The 21,407-nt window shown below is 44.0% G+C and overlaps 1 protein-coding gene across 5 annotated transcripts in view; it reads left to right on the top strand.

Annotated features, from left to right (window-relative positions):
• gpx7 (glutathione peroxidase 7) overlaps positions 1-21,407 on the top strand; it is a 69,810-nt gene that overhangs the window by 36,670 nt on the left and 11,733 nt on the right. Inside the window, exon 2 of one of the 5 annotated variants that reach the window (XM_077594657.1) lies at positions 8,519-8,780. The exons of 2 other annotated variants lie outside the window; for them this stretch is intronic. In XM_077594657.1, the coding sequence (XP_077450783.1) occupies positions 8,519-8,780 (262 nt within the window). Of the gene's footprint in view, positions 1-8,518; positions 8,781-21,407 lie in introns of those variants that run through there. 2 more of the 5 variants (XM_077594658.1, XM_077594656.1) reach the window with 2 other exon arrangements.

The raw sequence follows: 21,407 nt of genomic DNA, 5'->3' as shown, positions 1-21,407 counted from the left end.
ATAAATGCCATTTCTGCATTGTTTTCTTCATGTTTGATATCATTAATAATTTGGATGAATGCCATTTTCTGTAGCTCAATGTTACCAGAATTAAAATTTAGGGGAAATAACCTTTCACTAGGCATTTCCTAATATAAATTTCAGTGTTTAATAAAGGACCCATAATTTGTCATGAATATATCACAATACTGTCAACTCTCTCTGTCTCTCTCTACATCTCTCTGTATCTCTCTCTCTTGTGGTAGTCTTCATTGCCCTTTGTTTGGTGTAAAAAGAGCAGTAAGCTCTATGGGCGACCCCCCTCTTTTTGTTTGCACAGGGTGTGCTTAGTTTGTCGGGTGAGGGGTGTCCGCATCTGTGAAGGGGTGCTGGCCTTAAAGTGGGCTTCTTGCCATTGTTTCTTCCAAAATGGAGGAGTTTAACAATGGAGTCTGTGGGTCAATCTGATAAGAGTCGTACATTTTGGAATAAGTCAGTCCTGGGGTGTCAGTGGACTGCCAGTCTGTGACTTTAAGAAGTTTCTTGACCATTGGACCGAGTTGGCGAGCTTCATGACCAAGAGACGGACCCAAAGAAATGTGTGGGTCGGCTGTGTCCGACATTTTGCACCACACTTTTTGCAATTTATCCAAATCAACATATGACGCTACACCTTCCGGACCCACAAAGATTTTGGTCTTTGATTTTAGATTTTGGTGGATTTCAACTGCCAGGGTGTTCCAAGAACCTTCTTAAAACGGTCTCGATAGACTAAGTCATAAACAACGTACAATCATCCATGGGCGAATGGTAAGGCCGGAGTGAGTCAATGAATGGTTTCCACAGGTGATTAACAGACAACAGTCCCCCAGTGGCCGGAGTTTCAGGCTCAAGACGTGACCAATAGATCGTTGCTACCTCTGAATCTTGTTGCAAAGGACACATCAACCGCTGTCCACATGTCCATACTGGTTGTGAACACGGAATCTTTGCACCATTTGGTAAAGTCACTGTGAGGCCATCCGGCCCACATAAGATGGTAGCTCCAATAGACATCAACAAGTCTCTTCCCATCAAATTCACAGGTGTTCGGGGTGAATGAACTTAGGAATGGAAGCCGTTGACTTTCATGTGAAGCATTGGGTCTGCCGTACCACTGCTTTCCGAGCCTCTCGGGCACCTCTATTCAGAGTGTGGAGGATCCCATGGACCGTAAGAATCATCTCTGCCCTGGTAATATTGTCCCGGTGACTGAGCCGGCTGCTGGGGCCGTCATGGTCTGCCAGTGCCTCGTCCTCCTCCGCACGTAGGCCGCTGTTGCTGTGGTGGGCCATACTGCTGTGTTATGGGTTGCCGCAGGAACAGTTGTTGCTGTTGCTGCTGTTGACTGGGACAATCACGTCTCTAGTGTCCAATACCGCCACACATAAAACAGTTGCCTTGTTGGCCTTGTCCCGAGTACCCTCTTCCCCGGCCACTAGAGAAACCACGCCCGCGACCACCGTATCCACCATGGAACTGACCAACACCTCGGGACCCAACATAGCCCTGGAACATCTGGGCCGATTGCCCTGTCTTTTCCTGTTTAGATAGTTTGGCTTCACTATGTAATTTGGAAAGTTGGAGTTTTAACAGAGTAGAGGTCAAATTTTGTGATTCGGCTTTTTCTTTGACCTTCTCGCCATCATACATCTTACAATGGTGAGTCAGGTGATGTTTAAATCTAGGTTTGTCACCTGTCAACAAGTCGGGGTCCTTCTTTAACTCCTTTTTCACAGGTTCCGGAAGACCCTCGACAATAGCTGTTCGGAATAAGGTTTCACTTTCAAATATGCCGGATAGATGGCGGCCGGTGCTTTCTATCCAGTCTTTAACACACTGTTCATAGTGCACCGGACCTCCCACTCCATTGGTGTATGGGAACACGGTTGGGGCCAAGTCATGGGGTCTTGGGAAGGTATTTTTAATTGCCCTAAACAAGGCGTCTGACACCTGGGTCAATGGAGTTTCATGTGGGTGTCTAGTAGTTGCTGCTCCTCTATCATTCGTACCTGATGTTGAGTACAGGAAGCTGATATGGCCTGTCTCATGTCACCAAGCGCACAACTCTGTCTACTCATCTAGGCCAAGAGCCTCATCAGCCATGGACTTCCCTCGCCAGAGGAGGGATTTGTTCAGTCAATGCAGCCACATCTCTAAATACAAGAGGATCATATATCATTCCTCCCCCTTTTTGACACGTAAAATGTAAATTCCCTTTCAACGTACAAAATTGTTTCTCCAACTCCCCTCTAATTTTAGCTTTTCTTTGAATTTGAACCCCACTCAGTGTGTGTGTGTGTGGTTGTTCTTTTACGGACGCACACATTACACATTCTTTTCTACATGTCTACATGTGGCTGTACTCGGCGTCGCTTCTTCCCGCAACTCTTGATCCCAGCATACCTTTCGCAAGTGACGTGAGGCAACAGCGAGTAACTCTACTAGCGGTTACCATAGAAATAGTGAGTAGCAAAGCAAGTTCAATAGTTAAGCAAAGCGTATTCTTCGTTTCAAAGCAAATGCATTGCCGTAGTTACTCGCGTGTAATCCGCATTTGTCTGTTAAAAAAAATGATAATTGAATCGATGGCTTATATGCCCATAGAAAGACGAACTGCAAGGTAACAACGACAAAACGCCGGTGTGTCTGTGTGTGAAAACGCATAAGTTGACAGGTATGATAATTACTCTCTGATTCGTAATTGGTGTCATTGCAGTTATCACAATAATAATCATACATTGGAGTATGTCAGTTTGTCATTTGACTTTACAGATTTTGATGTTGCTCCTGATGTCATCACAACTGGTGCTATAGTGAGGTGCCACTTTTGTCACAGTCACAGATTTAGATGTGTTCAGAACATTTCTCGATTCAACAGTCGTTACCTTATCATGCAAGCTTGGTCAGGGCTGCTGGGGGTAGCTTCAGTCCAAGTAATGTTTATGACGGTGTCTACCAGGGATGCCCTAGCTTGGCGCTTAAACAGCTTCACCGGCAACTGCTATTTTTTTATCCACTGCTGTCTGATTATAATACATATTTAGTAAATATGCTTGTTTAATTGGTTGTTTTGCCTCTTTTTCCCCTCTCCACAATAAGGATAAAGTCATGGTATGGGTCCCTCCACTTTAGTTTTTTTCAATATCGATATCCTTTCACTGATTAGTCCCCACTCTACAGATTACTTCCTTATTTTAAAGTCAACCCCACATAAATTTTGTCCCAATAATGCGACTCCAACTGATCACACATCTTCCAGATTTCCTACTTGCAAGGTTTTAATTTTTGCAGCCCAAAGTTCCGCCACCTCTAAACCACCTCTACATCATCTTGCTAACGCTGTTAGCAGTACCGTAGCGGTTATGAGCCGTCTTCCAACAGCGTGCTTGATGGTTTGAACATATTCATTGAATGGCTTCACTTTTCCCTTGGATTGGTTCACTGGTATCTAAGGGTGCCCAGAGCATGCAGACCATTACCAGCAGGTGATTAGTAAACATTGGGCTCCTCCTTTAACTTAATTTTGTCCCGATGCACTTTAGTACAGTCGTTCAGGTGATACCACGTTGTACTCCCTTCCACCTGGACAGCTGTTGGTGTTGACCGAACCACCTTGTAGAGGCCCTCTGCTCATGCCATATTCGCCTGTACAACTTGATGTACACCTGATCGCCAGGCACCACCAAGCCGTCTGTCACGTCGAGGGTGCTGGAGCCCTGCTCTTCTCCTGGAGATACATTGCACCGTTTATGGCAGTTAATTGTTTTAAGTAGTCATTTATTTAACTTTGTAATTGCTCAAGTGGGGGCCTCTTGTGACCTCTCATGTGATGCAGTCATGGGTCGGCCCATAAGCATTTCATGCGATGTGCGTGCATAATTCGGTTAGTTTGCATGCAGTAGCTCATTAGAGCCAGGGGCAGCACATCCTAGCTTTGTGCTAGCACATATTTTATTAAGCTTAGCCTCAAGCATCCCATTCACTTTTTCCACCATACCTTCTAATTGGGGATGGAAGACACAACCTAACCCTTGTTTTACTCGCAATTGTTGCAGAATTCCTTTTTGCACAAACACTGGATCATTGTCTGACATTATTTATGATGGTATACCAAGTCACGGAATTAATTCCCTTAACAAGAATTTAACAATGGTCTCTGCGCTCTGATCATTTGACTATGTTGCTTCAACTCGGCTGCTAAATCAGTCGATCACTACCAACATTTATCTTTTTCTTTGCACTGATTTGATCATGTCTAGAAAATCTAGAACATGATGTTGGCATGGACCTTCATGTGGCCAATTGGTGTAGGTATGCCTTTTCGTACATTCTTTTGTCCACAAATTTCACTTTGTCCCAACATCTACCAATGCCTGAAAGTATCGTGACCAATATTCTTGCTGTTTTATCTTTCTTAAAACTTCCCCCCTTGCACAATGATCTAAAATGTGCACTTCTGATGTGAGCACTGTCAGCAGCGACAATGGTGCAACAATCAGCCCTTCATGTGATCTCCACAAAACATTACCATCTTTTGAGGCAACTCTTTGTTCCCACAAGCTACATTCACTTAGCTCTGCATTTTGTTGCATCAACATAATATCTTCAGGTGTAGCAACTGGTTCTCTCGACATCAATGGAGCCAGGACTGTCCCCGGACTTTTAGAGTCCAACGTTGCTGCTTCATCGGCCGTGTTATTTCCATGCACAATGACATCGTTCCCTTTTTTGTGCTTGGTCCTTGATAATCGCAAGGCGTTGGTTGCATCATTGCTGAAATCAACTCCAAAATTTGTTTTTGGTGGTGTATTGGTGTCCCATTACTTTTTATATACCCTCCCTGTTTCCATACTGCTCCAGACAAACGACACATATGTGGAATGTATGTGCATATATATTGTTAGACGATAAGCCCTGGTATCTGACTCCAACTGCTTTTATCTATATGAAACTATGACTGACTTATCGTCCTAACAAATCGGGATTGCTCAAATCCGGAAGAGACAAGCAGGATACGCTGGGTTACTCCACATAATATTTATTCCTAATATATAAATCTAATACAGAGCTTATATAATATAGAGCTCTGGGTCGAAAAGAACACATCCAAAACAAGTAGCCCAGTTTTTATAATACAAACATGAATAATGTATCAACCGATTAAATGTATGATGCTGACTGGTCCACGACGGTCCCCAGGGCTCAGCCCTCTCCTGTGATCCTCCAGCTTCGTCCGTAACACTCCGCTCGTGCATGTCACCAGTGGCTGTGCACGCATCCACCAAAGGGAACACTCCGCTTGCGCGTGTCACCAAACGAAAGCAATATAAAGCCCCATGCTTCACTGCAATGATCTGTGTTCAGCGGGGGGTGGAGAGGGGTCAGTTTGGGGGCACCCATGCTTTACTGCAATGATCTATCTGTAACAAAACATACGATCAAAAGATGTCCCAGTCTTCAATATGAACATATGTGCATATGTGGAATCGGTATACAGATTCGTTGTTTTCCCTTTCTGCAACTTACAAGCTTAAGTCAATCCTTTCAATTCAACCAACTGCGTGGAACATGGTTGTATGGTGCTCTCAGCTTTCACTGTCAAAAAGTCGTCTCCATGCTTAACAACCGCAAGATGATCCCTGTAACATCTACAAAGTACGTCACATCTGCTTTGCATACAGGAGTGGATTCCTAATCTGGTCTCAACTTGGTGTACTTCATTGCCTCCATCATAAACTCGTGTGGTTCTCCTTCAAAGTCAAAGGGGATAGTCTTTGCAGGATTTACTGTCACACACCTTTTAATCAAAACATCCGGATAAGTCAATAGTGTCCCTGCTCTTTGAGAAGGGAAAGGGACCCCGTTTTTCATGTTAAACATTTTAAGGAGGGACGTGGAAATACTGCAAACATGCTTTCCTTATCACAAAACTGTTCTGGTAGGCGTAATGGACAGCAGTCAAACCTTGACAACATGGGTTGTTTGCGAAGGCCGCTACAAATCTATATTACAACTGCAGATGTGTGCATACTATGCCGGTTAGACACATATAGAATCAATGGTTTACTGTAGCCTGATGTTGCCCATGCTGTTGTGTTGGATTGGATAACTTTATTCATCCCGTATTCGGGAAATTTCATTGTGACTCTAGCAAGAAAAAGGCATAGTTATAAGTTAGACAGTACAGTCGCAAAGGTCGCACAACAACAAAGCAAAAGCAAAAAGTACAAAGCAAATCAAAGTAAATGGAAACTGGAAAATGGAAAAAAAATGTCCCTGAGCATTAGTATTAAAAGAGAACTCTTAATACTTTATACCGGGCTATTTACACTTTTTTTGCTCCAAGATCTTCTTTTCAAGGAGCCAACCTCCCGCAATCCAGTTTTTTGTTTTCCAGCCCACCAACAAAGCTGTTATGTATAAAATAAAGAAATGACTGTCAAAATGATCTAGTCTACCTTTATATTTATTAATATATTTAGGATTCTTGCAACATATGTTGATGCAAGATGGCGCCGTCCCGCGGCAGCCAGTGGCAGTAGCTCTATCCACTCTTATTTGTTTTTCGTGTTTTACAGCCTTTCTATCTTTTTTTTAAATTACATTTTAATATTTCTTAATACATTCCTTTTTACTTTACTTTGTACTTTATACTTTAATGTTTTTACAACTTTCTTTGTTCTGTTAGCCTGGCTTCTTTCTGCTACTTCTTTTTTGGAACCATTCAGCCATGCCTACGCTGTCATACACATGGGACTAGCTGTTACAATACGCAGCAGAAGGAGCAACACCTCAATGCCGCTGGAAATTCGGAGCTGGACAAAAGTGCCAGGAGAAGAAGCGACGCTTCAGACCAACCATTCCATCATGGGATAAGATGGAAGAGCTGTCAACGCTTACCAGGCCGGAAACGGAGTTGAGGGGTTCTACTCTGCTACTGTTGATTCTTCAGCTCCAGACTACTGAGGAACTGTGCGGATAAGCTTGGAAGAGTGACTCTGCATATTCTCTACCTCAGTCACAGTCTGCAGAAGTTCCCCATCTTGTGGAAGACTTCCTGTGTGTGGTTGCAGTTTCATCCAACTCTACAACATATTTTTCTAGAGTCTGTATCCATTTTTGCTACCACAACCAAGATAGCGCCGCTCAAGTGGCAGCCGGTGGCAGTAGCTCCGTCCGCTCTTGCTCATTTTGTGTTTTTGCTGCTTTTCTTTCTTAATGATTTGATTTGTTGATTCTTAATAATCCCATATACTTTGCTTTGCTTTGTTGTTCTGCGGCCTTTGCGACCGTGTGCGGTCGATTGGTCGCCGGTCTTTTGGTCGTGGTCTTTTGGTCGCCCGGACCGCGACCGGCGACAAAACAAGGTAAAACAACACGGTCTACACATCAATAAAAGCCAACAATGGCCCTGAGCAGTTTCACTGAGCCGACATGTGAGTGTATAAGAGTTTGTATGTACATGAGTTGTCCCCTTAGGAAGGTACGTCCGTCAGGGTCTTAACAAGTTCTCCAACAAAAAAAACAAAGAAAGTCCGGGAAATGTGGAGCTTTTTAGCCTATTAATTAATAGGGCATTAAGTATGACTAAATAGTAATTCGCAGTTTGTATTTAGGGAATTTGAGCAACGATTTAAATAGTATTTATCAATAACCTTCCGGGCGACCCTTTCTTACTGTATTGTCTAACTTGTAACTATGTGTAACTATGCCTTTCCTGTATCTGCATTCTCACCCTCTTGCTACTGTCACAATAAAATTTCCCGAATACAGGATGAATAAATTTATCCAATCCAAATTTTCGTTGGTGGTAGTCAGCACTAATTTTGGAGGCATAACAGCGCGCCAAATTGAAGCATAGTTTCAGCAAGCATCTTTGTGTCCAAAATGAAAGGATCGACTTAAGGAGCTGCTGTTCTTCTTCTTTTTCACCTCAGGCGCCTGAGGATTACCCTCAGCAGCGCTAGAGCTGCCGCTGGAACACGGATTAGTTCATCCAGGGAGTTGCCCAGGCCGCGATGGTAGCGTTCGGTCATTAAGGCCGGACAGCGGAGCAATAGGTGTTCAGACGACTCTGTTTCCTCGTCGCACAGGCGGCAGCGTTCCGAGTCGGATTTCCCCACAAGGTGGAGCCAACGGCGGAGCAGGGGGTGGTGTCCACTGCGGAAACGAATCAGGAGCTGCTGTGACATCTCATATATGTTAGACAAGGCTGTCGGCACCACTAAGAAGTTCCTGATGAGCCTGATAATTGTAATAAACGAGTGTTAAAAAATGTGAGTATTTTGCTGGGCACATTGCAATGTCGCGGTACAAAAGAGACATTGTTCAGGCCTGAAGTAAATCAAATCTTAGACTCAGGTGATATTTCAATAGCACCTTGGTGATCAACTGGTAGATCACAATCGACATTAGGAGCACCCCTGATTTACAGTATGCCTGTACACAGAGCTTATTCTTTCTTTTTGATTTGAGTCTGATTCTTTCATTCATTTAGGTGTCCCTGGTTGTGAATGTGGCCAGTGAATGCGGCTTCACAGAGGAGCACTACAAAGGTCTTCAGAAACTGCAACAGGATTTTGGTCCTTATCACTTTAATATCTTGGCATTCCCCTGCAACCAGTTTGGGCAGCAGGAACCTGGCAGTGACAAGGAGATAGATAGCTTTGTTCGCAGCGTGTACAGAGTCTCTTTTCCCCTGTTTAGTAAAATTGCTGTTGTAGGAACGGGAGCCAATAATCTCTATAAATACCTTCTTGGTGAGTCAACATTGATATTACATGAGTGTTTGGTGGGTCTGTAGTCGTTTATATTCACTAGTAATAGAAAAAGGATCGTCAATACAATCCTTTTTTGCAACAATTCCAGTGTAAACAGTAAATCCCTGCTCTTTATGGGGATAAAGGGGCCAGATTTTTGATAAACATTTGATGGGTGGCACGTGGAAATGACTAAATGCAAAGAGAATCAAGAGTTAATACTGAAAGAAAAGAGGTCACAATATAATTTTCAAAAATCATTTTGTCTCTGTCTTTCCTACGCACTATTAATTAGCATTGTCTTTCAACCTCGTTCCTACAACTGCTCGTTTTCTGTTCAGCCCCATGCTAAGCTTTGAGATGCCTATTGCAACTTGGATAACAAAGGAACAACTATTTTGAAAGCAAACACAAGGGCCACATACTTGTGATTACTGACGCAATCCAACTGACAATACAAACAAGACACTTTGATCAGCTTGAGCAGAGCCAAAAGAGATACAGGCTTGTGAATGTATACATTTGAATACATAACAGCACCCAGCTTTACTCGGAGCCTTGGTTGTCAAACTTGGTGGAGGATGCATGTTGGCCAGTCGAAATTCGTCTTTCTTTAATAAAGTGATGTTTTTTATGGACATGCAATCTTCTTTTTATTTCCTTCATTAATTTTCTATACCGCTTATTCTCACAAGTGACACGGTGGGTGCTGGAGCCTATCCCAGCCAACTATGGGCACCAGTCAGGGGACACCCTTAATTGGTGGCCAGCCAATCGCAGGGCACAAGGAGACGGACACCCATTCACCCTCATACTCCTATTTAGGGGCAATTCAGTGTTCAACCTGCCTACCCGCATGTTTGGGATGTGGGAGGAAACCGAAGTACCTGGAGAAAACCCATGCAAATTCTACATAGGAAGAGCCTTTGGACCTGGGATCAAACCCTCGATCTCAGAACTGTGAGGCCAACGCGCCAACTACTTAGTGTGATCTTCTTATGCTTATTAAAATATTTTTATACTAATAAAAAAACATATCTGCTGACAGAAATAGTGTTACCTCTACTTACGAAATTATTAATGTTTCGTAAGTTTGATTTTTCATGAAGAAATATGTACTTTACATTGAATTAACATAGTGTGATTCTTCACCATCTGGCGGCTTCAGTACATCCCGTTTTTTTGTTCAAAATTGACGCTGAAACTTGCAAGCGGAAGACAGGAGATGAAAAATGGCAGAAGTCTTCTTCAGCGCTGAGATGGGTGGCACTCAGCGCAGAAGAAGTGTATTTCACCATCAAAGAATGATGCGCCGAATAATAGAAACAGCCAAGAAGGACGTCGTCTTGCCTTTTCCTGTTTTGTTGGATTACATTCACATCGCGTGCAGAAAGACTACACCAAGCTTTTTGCTAGCATTGTCTGGATTTTGGATCGCTGCCGTTGAAAATGCCTCCTAAGCGTCCTGCGTAATCTAAGGCATCCGTTGAGCCCAAGACAAAACGAAAAATGATGACATTGACGGACAAAGTGAAGTTGCTAGATTTGCTGAAGATGCAGAATAAGAATGCTCATGTAGCACGCCATTACGGCATAAATGAATCTACAGTGCGTTACATAAAGAAGCGAACATTCAGAAGACATCAGCGATGTCTTTTTCCAAGCGAGTGGTAACCACTAGGAATAAAATAAAATCGTTAAAATGGCAAATGCCCTATCGGGAGAAGATACCTCTGGGTTCCAACATGATTAGAACCAAAGCCTAGCTCCTGATGAAGACGATGAAGATGAACATCAGCTTGCTGGTTTTATTGCAAACAAAGGCTGGTTTGAAAAGTTTAAGAAGAGGTACAGTCTACAAAGTGTTTCACGGTATGGGGAGGCCTCCCCAGGAGACCAAAATACAGCAAAACGGTACGTCAAGGAAGAGTTACCTAACATAATTGAAGAGAATGGTTATCTTAAGTTATCTTACCATTTTTTTTAACATGGCAGGGTTCAAGGTAACAAGGATCGCGTGACGCTCATTATGTGTGGGAATGCTGCTGGCTTCATGGTAAAGCCAGCCTTAATCTACAATTTTGACCGTCCTCATACTTCAAACAACAAGAACAAAGCCTTGCTGCCTGTCTACTGGGTCGTGACCGGACGTTTCGCCGAAAGACGTTTGGTCGACGGACGTTTGGGCGACGGACAGTTCGCCGAACGGACGTTTGTTCGACCGGACGTTTGGCCGACCGGACGTTGCGTCGTCGCGGGATTCGCGCGCTCGCCCCGCCCCCGGATCGTGTGTGTACATGTTTTTCAATCTCGGCCCGCGAGCCATATACGGCCCGTTAGGCTTTTTAATCCGTCCCGCCGCGGCGTTGTCCAAATTATAGTAAAAATCAATGACCTCATTTATTTCCCTTTGCCTTGCAGTACTGCTCATCGCTCTCAATTTAAAGACTGCTCTCTTTCGTTGAATATTAATATGTACTTAATGTTGAAAGTAAATTTGTAAATAAATGTATACTATTATTGTCCCAAATTAAACACATTATCAATAAACTGCCATTCAAAAAGTTTGCCTACCCCTGGGATAGACAAACTTGCCTCTTTTATACTATTATTGTCCCAAATTAAACACATTATCAATAAGCTGCCATTGACTGCGGTAGACATCCGATTCATGTTGACTGAGGTGCAGCTGCTATTTCTGTTATTAGTCTACCATCAATGGCAGCCGGACTGCGGCTAAATAAAAGTCTTAGTATACTTTTAGCCCGGAACTTTCACATTAAAATAAAAGGCAATAAGTAAAATTATTTTATTAAAAAAATTATTTGAAAAAAGACAAAGCAAATTCACAGTTGGTGTTTTTATTAAAGCAGTAAAAAACTTACAAATTATGTACAAAAATTACAAATACAATACAAACTTACAAATTATGTACAAAAATTACAAATACAATACAAACTTACAAATTATGTACAAAAATTACAAATACAATACAAACTTACAAATTATGTACAAAGGGAATTCGCAGATGGGAGTTTTTATTAAAACAGTAAAACTTACAAATCATGCGCAATGGCTTGTAGGTACTGTACTTTGTTTGCAAATCGATCCGGGTTTTCATAGTCATCCGTGAGCTTTTTCAACCGTTCATTAACAGCTGCGTATGACTTTTTGGTCTCTCTGGGCATAATACCGCCAAAGCCTGTTGTGTTCGTATTTCCCAATCATTTTGCTCTAATTTGAGTTTGTTTATAAGACGAGATAAATTTGGATGGACGACTGACATTCTACGTTGAAATGCGAGGTGCCAACCTTCAACAGAATTATTAGTGTGTGGTATTCACAGCAAGGTCTTTTCTCTAACATTCCATAAGGGGATAGCAAAACCTGGACAGCGTCGCCTTCCCCTTAAAACAGCACCTAGCCGCTACAGGGGTCTCAAACTTGCGGCCCGCGGGCCAACTGCGGCCCCCGTCTTAATATGAAAGATTAATGTTCGTGCGGCCCGCAAAATTGATATGAATGACACTTGTGTTCGGAGCAATGTTCCCTCTAAGCTGCGCGCGTGCGCAATTGCGCACTACTCTCGTCTTCTCTGCGCAGTAGCAATCATATGGCGCGCAGTAAAAAATAAAAATCGATTTTTTTTTTTTTTTTTAAATTTTTTTTTATTTTTTTTTTTACCCCTTTCCCCATGATGCCGCCGTTTAAGTGGCAGCCAGTGGCAGTAGCTCTGTCCACTCATGTTTTTCGTGTTTTACAGCATGTTTTACATGAAAAATTAGAGGGAACATTGACATGCACCTGCTTGTGGCAGGTGTGATACTGGTATGCCATAGCGAGCAATGATGATGTCGTGACCGGATGATTCGCCTAAAGACGTTTCGCCGACGGACGTTTGACAGACGGACAGGTCGTACTAGTATTTGTTAGTTTAATGATTAAATACAAATACTAGTATTTGTATTTAATCATTAAACGCTGTTTTCAGCTGGATTTGACCGAATTTGAGAGCATTTTGAGCCGTTTGGCGAATGGACGTCTATAGACGTTTTTTTGCCTCCATCGCGATATCATCCAGTATTTGTATTTAATCATTAAATGCTGTTTTAGGATGGATTTGACCCGATTGCTGTCATTTTACGGCTCGGTTCTGCTACATCTGCCTGCCCAAGAGTGCTTATTCCCGGACTGCCATGCCCGCCCAAGAGTGCTTATTCCCGGGCTGCCATTGATGGTAGACGAACATTGATTTTTACTATAATTTGGACAACACCGGCGGCGGGCCGGATTAAAAATCCTAACGAGCCGTATATGGCCCGCGGGCCGAGGTTGAAAAACTTGTACACACACGATCCGGCGGGGCGAGCGTTCGAATCCCGTTTCGGCGAAACCTCCGTTCGGCCGAATGAACATTCGGTGGAACGTCCATTCGGCGACCTTCTGTCTGTCAAACGTCCGTCGGCGAAACGTCTTTAGGCGAATCATCCGAGTACCGATGATGTCGCTCACACTGGTACTCAGTGCGCTCAGGGAGGTTGTCTTTCTGCTCAGACCAACAAAAAATTAGAGGGAACTTTGGTTCGGAGCTGTCCAGTGCCTCGCTCACTCACTCATTCATTCCTCCAATCAGCTGGGCGGAGGAGAAGCCGTGAGGCCGATCACTCCGCTCGGCGCGCACACTCCTCCGCTGCTCTCAGCATAGAACTGAATGAGGCGCTATGATCCGTGATCCAGCCTGTGTCAGTGTCTGTAGGGGTCCGCGATTGAAACGGAGAGCGAAAGTGCACATGCGCCACAAACCCGCGCGACTGAATGTGAAAGATCAACCCGAGACTCATTCCAAGTGGAAAAACATATTACAGAGCCCCAGAGATGTCTCTTTCAAAGGCTGCCGTGAAGAGAAAGGTCGGTGATGAGCACAGACAGTTTCAAGAAAAGTGGGGAGTGCAATATTTCTTTGTTGAACACAGGGGCACCCCGACGTGTCTCATTTACACTGAAAAAGTTGCGGTGCACAAGGAATACAATTTGAAACGTAATTGTACTACGAGACATGCTGAGGAGTACGAAAAATACCAGGGAGATGAGAGAGCCAACCAGGTTGCCAGTCTTAAAACACGTCTTCTGAGGCAACAGGATTTCTTCAAGAAGGCTACCAAAGACAGTAATGCAGCAGTCAAAGCTAGCTACGCCGTTTGTGAGTTGATTGATCCTGTGCTAAGTGATCCCAAATGGCTCATGGACTTGGCTTTTCTTGTTGATATCACACATGAGCTTAATGTACTGAACAAGAAGCTACAAGGCCAGGGGCAACTTGTCAGTGCTGCCTATGACAACGTGAGAGCATTCTGCACTAAACTTGTGTTATGGAAAGCCCAGCTCTCTCAGACAAACCTTTGCCATTTCCCAGCATGCAAGCTCTCGTGGATGCAGGCACAACATTCAGTGGTGAGAAGTATGTTGAGGCCATTTCGAAGCTACAGGAGGAATTTGATCACAGATTTGCAGACTTCAAGACACACAAAGCCACATTTCAATTTTTTGCGGACCCCTTCTCCTTTGATGTGAAAGATGCCCCTCCTGAGCTTCAAATGGAGCTCATTGACCTGCAGTGCAACTCTGCACTCAAAGCCAAGTTCAGGGAGGTGAGTGGAGAAGCAGACAAGCTTGGGCAATTTTTGAGAGAGTTGACCCCCAGCTTCCCTGAACTTTCCCGAAGGTTCAAGCGGACCATGTGCCTTTTTGGGAGCACATACTTGTGTGAGAAGCTCTTCTCCACCTTGAACTTCAATAAGTCCAAGTACAGGTCCAGACTTACTGATGAGCATCTTCAAGCTCTACTGAGGGTCTCCACTGCTTCCTCCCTCAAGCCAAATGTGACTATGTGAGAAGAAGCGCTGCCAGGTCTCTAGCAGCAAGGAGTAGGCAAGAGAAGCCCTGTTCAGAATATTTCATGTTCAATGTTCCATTCAAGTTCAGAAAGTTAAAGGTTAAAGAGCTGTTAATACAGACATTTGAAACGGAATAAAAATAATTCATTTTCTCTACTTGGCCAGCCAGTGTATATCTACTGTATGCTCATTAGTATTATTTGGTTTTGTATTACTGATTGATTTATTTTTTATTCATCTTTAAGTTAATTTATTTAATTCATTATTTTTTGTTAAAAAATAAAGATATTTGATAACGTTGGAATGTTTTATCAGTGCTTTTCTTGTGGAAATCCTGATGCGGCCCAGTCTCACCCAGACTCGGCCTCTAGCGGCCCCTAGGTAAATTGAGTTCGAGACCCCTGACCTAGCCAGATCCTCCTTTGGGACGAATGCCAGTGCTGAAAGTTTTTTTATTACGAAAGTATTCATTGGGTCACTATACCAATTTTGTAGGCCACATGCCTGAATTTTTCTCCAAAGGCATTGACCGAATCATATGTTCTTTGAGTTTTAGATTTTGTGATGCGGTATACCAGTGGAACAGTATGATTTTCTCCAAAGAGAGCATGGATGGTATATAGTTGATGGTTGGCAGGTGCACTATCGAACGTACCGTCACAAAACCAGTGCATACTTTTTGCCAATAAATCGAGATTGGTGTCAGTTGCCATTAAAACGAAATCTACCTCTTCGACTAAAACATCTCTCCCCTCTTAACGAAACCCTTAGTTCGTCTGTTATTTCGTTGCCATTTGTGAATGCCCTCTGCCTTCTAATCATTCTGCCAAGACTTTCATTTTGGGGAAGAGATCCACTTGACACTAAGGGAAAATTAGATGTGCAATTCTGAATTATACTACTCGTAATCTCTTCAGTATTGGAGGCTCGTTCCTTCATGTTCTGTACTGTCTATGCCCCGTGGGCCGAAATTGAAAAACATGTACACACACGATCCGGGGGCGGGCGAGCACGCGAATCCCGCTACGACGAAACGTCCGGTCGACCAAACGTCCGGTCGACCAAACGTCCGTTCGACCAAACGTCCGGTCGACCAAACGTCCGGTCGACCAGACGCCCGGTCGACCAGACGCCCGGTCGACCAGACGCCCGGTCGACCAGACGCCCGGTCGACCAAACGCCCGGTCGACCAAACGCCCGGTCGACCAGACGCCCGGTCGACCAGACGCCCGGTCGACCAAACGCCCGGTCGACCAAGCGCCCGGTCGACCAAGCGCCCGGTCGACCAAGCGCCCGGTCGACCAAGCGCCCGGTCGACCAAGCGCCCGGTCGACCAAGCGCCCGGTCGACCAAGCGCCCGGTCGACCAAACGCCCGGTCGACCAAACGCCCGGTCGACCAAACGCCCGGTCGACCAAACGCCCGGTCGACCAAACGCCCGGTCGACCAAACGCCCGGTCGACCAAACGCCCGGTCGACCAAACGCCCGGTCGACCAAACGCCCGGTCGACCAAACGCCCGGTCGACCAAACGCCCGGTCGACCAAACGCCCGGTCGACCAAACGCCCGGTCGACCAAACGCCCGGTCGACCAAACGCCCGGTCGACCAAACGTCCGTTTGGCGAACTGTCCGTCGCCCAAACGTCCGTCGATCAAACGTCTTTCGGCGAAACGTCCGAGTACCCTACTGGGTGAGCAACAGGAAAGCCTGAATCACAAAAGCCCTAACAAAGGACTGGTTCTTAAACTGTTATATCCCTAATGCGAAGCTGTACCTCCCTAAAAGGGGGGCTGCCCTTCAAGGTCCTACTCCTACTGGACTGTGCAGGAGGTCTTGGACTAAAACTCCCATTAATCCGTTTTTTTTATTTTATATCAAGCGGAGAGGAACTACTTTCACTGAGTACAGTATTTTAAGTATTTACAATGTTGTATATATCTAGATTATATATTATTATATTTTATATATAGATTATATTTAGATATTAATACATTACAGCCTTTTCATATGCTTATAACTGTAATATTTAATAAATACACTTCTTGATAATTGTACAGTGGTACCTCGACATACGAGTGGCCCGACATACGAGCAATTTGAGATACGAGTAAAATTTCGGGCAAATATTTATCTTGAGATACGAGACACATTTTGATATACGAGCAGACACCGGACGCGAGATGCTGCTCATAAGAACATCATGGGCACTGTCTCTCTCCCCGCAACTCCCTCGTGTAATGTCTCTGAGAGCACTGGGCGGAGCGTTGCATTTGTGCGTTGCATCAGTGTTTTTTCCCCGTGAGTCAGTGCGAATGCCGTATATACTACTTCTCGTTGGCAAGTGTTCGTCCCATATCCTATTGTGAGAACATTTGTGTACATCATTTTGGGAATATTTTGGAGAATGCAAACTCAAACAACCCTCGATATTGACTGAAAGTCAGTGTGGAGGCGGGGCAAAAAGAGCAAACCCGGGAGAAGAAAGGTATCAAAATGTCAAACAAAATTAGAATTAAGTTTAGTGTTAGGTTCGATTAAACTTATTCTTGAGTGTGTCTGCATCGTTCTCCAAGTTCATTTAAATTTGTTTATGTTGTGTTACGAGTGCTTGCCGTGCAAATAGCCCCCACCCCCTCTCCCCCCTTCTCTCTGTCCGTCTCTCTCTCCCCCCTTCGAAATCCGTATAATTTTAGTACAATTAAACACATTTTAGTAATATTAACCACTTGTTATGTGATACTTTGTTAATAGATGGCGAATTAGAACAGATAAAAAAAAATTCCAATCCAATATCCTGTTTTTGGTGTTTTTTTCAGAGGGTTGGAACGAATTCATTTGTTTTTAGTTCATTTCAATGGGAAACGTTCGTTTGAGTTGTGAGAAAATCGACATATGAGCTCAGTACCGGAACGAATTAAGCTCGTATCTCGAGGTACCACTGTACTTGTATTTTTGTATAGGCGCGAAAAGTAGTATGGTATGTATATATGTATGTATGTATGTGTGTGCGTATGTAGAAAAACACAAGAACATTATCTATTAAGATTTAAAATGAATGGACATTTTCCAATGGGGTGGAATTGAGCTGCTTCTGAGTAAACACGCACGCGAACATTAAAATTAACAACTTAAAATTATGTTACGCACACTCAGAAAAACTCAAAAACAACTCTGTCACGCGCGAAGGTTGAAAGCACACGACCTTGGAACTCACTGCTGCTTCGCTATGGTCCTAAAAAAAGATTCAAAAAGTGCCCAGAAACGGGGCTTTTGGTTGGACCGTTGTGCTCACATTTTTTCAGTGGCCTGGACGGTTCTTGCCTCCGCCTAGAGTGCTCTGTTTTTGGTTCGAGCTGGCACCACGCATGCTAACATCTGCCTACAGCAGACTTACCTTGGTTTCTTGGGAGACGGAGCTTCCAAGCTAGCCAATGGGAAAGCAGATCTACCCAAAAAAAATGTATCTAAATATAAATGTATTTACTTTTGGAGTGATGTTTCATTTCGTTCAAAATGTTGGAAATAGGATTATTTTCGTATCTTGGAATAAAAGGTTTACATCAAAGCTTTTTATAGCTTGAGTATATCACAGGGGTAAAGAACCTATGGCTCGGGAGCCATATGTGGCTCTTTTTGATGGGTGTATATGGGTCTCCGCTAATCTGTAAAATACGGGAACCGCTGGTGAGAGACCTGTGTCCCGAACATACCAATAGGAGCAGCACTTTGCCCCTGACACTATATCTAGCACCTTTTTAATCATAATTTTTCACCATTAGACTCTTCTGTATGCATACTCATTGATTAGCAACAGTGTAAAAATGTTATATATATATATATATATATATATATATATATATATATATATATATATTTACAAAAGAACTCCTGCCGCTAGATGTTGGCGTCAACAGAGCATTCAGAGCTAGACTGCGAACTATATATATAAATATATTATATATGGATCAATATTGAGCCGCAACAGCTCTCGCAACTACGGCTTACAGCCCCCGACTCTATTTCGGGTGCGCGGTAAATGCTGAGATATATACAGTAATAGCACTCGTTACTGACATTGCGCGTTTAAATGCGGTGCGCCATATAGTCGTGAAAATACGGTACTAAGACCATGTTCTTCATCTTCATTGCCATTTTTGGGGAGGAAATCAGAACTGCCAACCTCCGTCGATCCCATTTCCAGAGTTTTTCCGGAGTGAATGCGATTCACTCAAAATCGATATCAAATGTTAAAAAAAATGTAGGACAATTTAAATCAAACTCTTATTATCATATTTTACATTAATTGAAAAATTGTTTTTGCAAACTGGAAAGAGTACAGCAAAATGGAAATAAGTTTATCTTTATGTTTGTTTCCTTCTACGTGCGTCAACTATGTGTCACGCTGGAGTCGCACTTGTGCAATGTGCAAATGTTGGTCCTTTTGGAGACGTCTTCAACATGGGATATTTCGTCGAAGACAAACCAATAAACCTCCGCGAGTGTCTGGATTTCTTATTAGAAGTTCCATCCAAATTGCCATCCATTTTGCGCTTACCCCGAGTAGGCATATTGATAAGACTTACCACTGCTGTGTACATCTACTTCCTTTAGAACAACCCTGGAAATGATAAGATTTGTTTCAAAACAAAAGACTTGTGGTTTAGTCAGCCGTAATAATACGTTCCTTATGAAAAAAATGAAAATGTTAAAGCGATAGAGGCGACCAATGCAAACGATTCCGAATCGATTGCCACGCTGAGGTCGCACAGGACGAATCATTTGTCAGAACGTATAACTCGGATGATTCACAATGCACTCATTACCGAATTCATCTGGTTTATAGTGCAGTTGAACCAACTGCGAAAGTAAGATGCGGAAGCCGGTGTGAATTTCGAGACATTTAAATTGGAAATTTGGTACTGGTTGCTTTAAAAAAATTGTGACACTTTTTTGGGATTTTAGGGAGGTTCTCCGGAGTCCCGGAGCTTGTAAACTCCGTAAATTCCGAAGAAGTTGGCAGCTCTGCCCAAAGGTCTCTATTTTCGGACCAGGGGCGGCAGCGTCAGCTCGCCGCCTGGACTTGAATGGTATCTCAACTTCCTTTTGCTCCTGCGGGGCATCCAGCCATCTTAGCCGCCCTAATGGCTTTATTTTTATAACAGGGGCGATGGCGTTCGCCGTAACGTCGCCCGGAGCTTGCACTTGAAAATATTTCTGGAACATTCCACCATCAGCGCCGCGACCACAAGCCTCCCAGAGTTCGCAGAGCCGGTGGGCTTTCCATCTACGTGAATGAAGGATGGTGTAACAACGTGAAGAACGGCCTTTTGCAGACCTACTGTATTTTCACGACTATACGGCGCACATAAAAGTCAAATGTTCTCCAAAATAGACAGGGCGCCTTATAATGCGGAGCGCCCTGTGTGAGCGCCGAGCGCCAAGCTCCGGAGCCTGACTGAGCACTACCTGCCGAGATGCTTCTTATATAGAGAGAAGGCGGACGTTGGTGGGGAAAGGCTTGGGAGGGGGTGTGGGAGAAGACGCTAACTACAAGCTTCCTATATATACACTAGTGTGGGCATGCATGTGCTCAATTGCAAAACGAAGAATGAATAATTCTACAAAGAGGCCCGCTTACGAAGCACAGTTCAAGCTTCAAACCATCGATTATGCAGTGGAGCATGGGAACAGAGCAGCGGCGAGGGAATTCAACATAAACTAATCTATGGTTCGCAAATGGAGAAAGCAGGAGAAGGAGCTTCGCCAAGTCAATAAGAGGAAGCTGAGTTTCCGTGGGAACAAGGCAAGGTGGCCCGGCTTGGAAGATCAACTAGAGTGGTGGATTCTTGGTCTAAGAGCAGCTTGGAGAAATGTCTCCACAGTCACCATTTGACTGAGGGCAAAAGCGCTCGCGGAAGAATTGAACATTGAACATTTCCAAGGAAAACGATCGGCACCATTGGCGATTAGAGTGAGGACAACCGTGGCGCAGCAACTTCCGGCGGACTACATTGACAAGCTAGCCGTTTTCCGCACCTACTGCACCAACAAACTTATACAGCCAAACCACATAACGAACATGGACGAGGTACCGCTGACTTTTGACATCCCGATGAACCACATTGTTGAGAAGAAGGGGACCAGCACGGTGGAGATACGAACAACGGGGCACGAGAAGTCTGCTTCACTGTCGTTCTCGCTTGCCATGCTAATGGGAAGAAGCTACCACCAATGGTGATTTTTAAGCGAAAGGCGCTGCCGAAAGAAAAGTTTCCAGCCGGCGTCACCGTGAAGGCGAATCCAAAGGAGTGGATGGACGAGGAGAAAGAGAGAATGGCTACGTGAGGTGTATGTCAAGCGACCCGATGGATTTTTTCACGACTCTCCGTCACTTTTGATTTGCGACTCCATGCGTGCTCATCTCACATCAACGGCGAAAAACCAAGTCATGAAAATGAACTCGGAGCTTGCCGTCATTCCCGGAGGCTTGAAAAGGCGGCATCATTTCTAAGGAGCCACATGGCAATGACGGTGACTCTGAAAACGAAGAGAGGGGACCCGGCTTTTTGGAAGACTCGTTTGGGCAATTGTTTAATTCGGACACAGAAAATGAGGACTTTTATGGATTTGTGGGTGATGAAGACGTGAGTAAGTTGTAAAATGTCTAAATAAAGTACAACTGAACTCAGTTTTGCTTCCGTTGCCTTTTTAAAAACTTGTTTTTAGCGTGTGG

The sequence above is a fragment of the Stigmatopora argus genome, chromosome 24, assembly GCF_051989625.1.
Source record: "Stigmatopora argus isolate UIUO_Sarg chromosome 24, RoL_Sarg_1.0, whole genome shotgun sequence".
Taxonomy (NCBI): domain Eukaryota; kingdom Metazoa; phylum Chordata; class Actinopteri; order Syngnathiformes; family Syngnathidae; genus Stigmatopora; species Stigmatopora argus.
The sequence above is the reverse complement of the archived record's forward strand: the minus strand, read 5'-3'. Positions and strand labels throughout refer to the sequence as shown.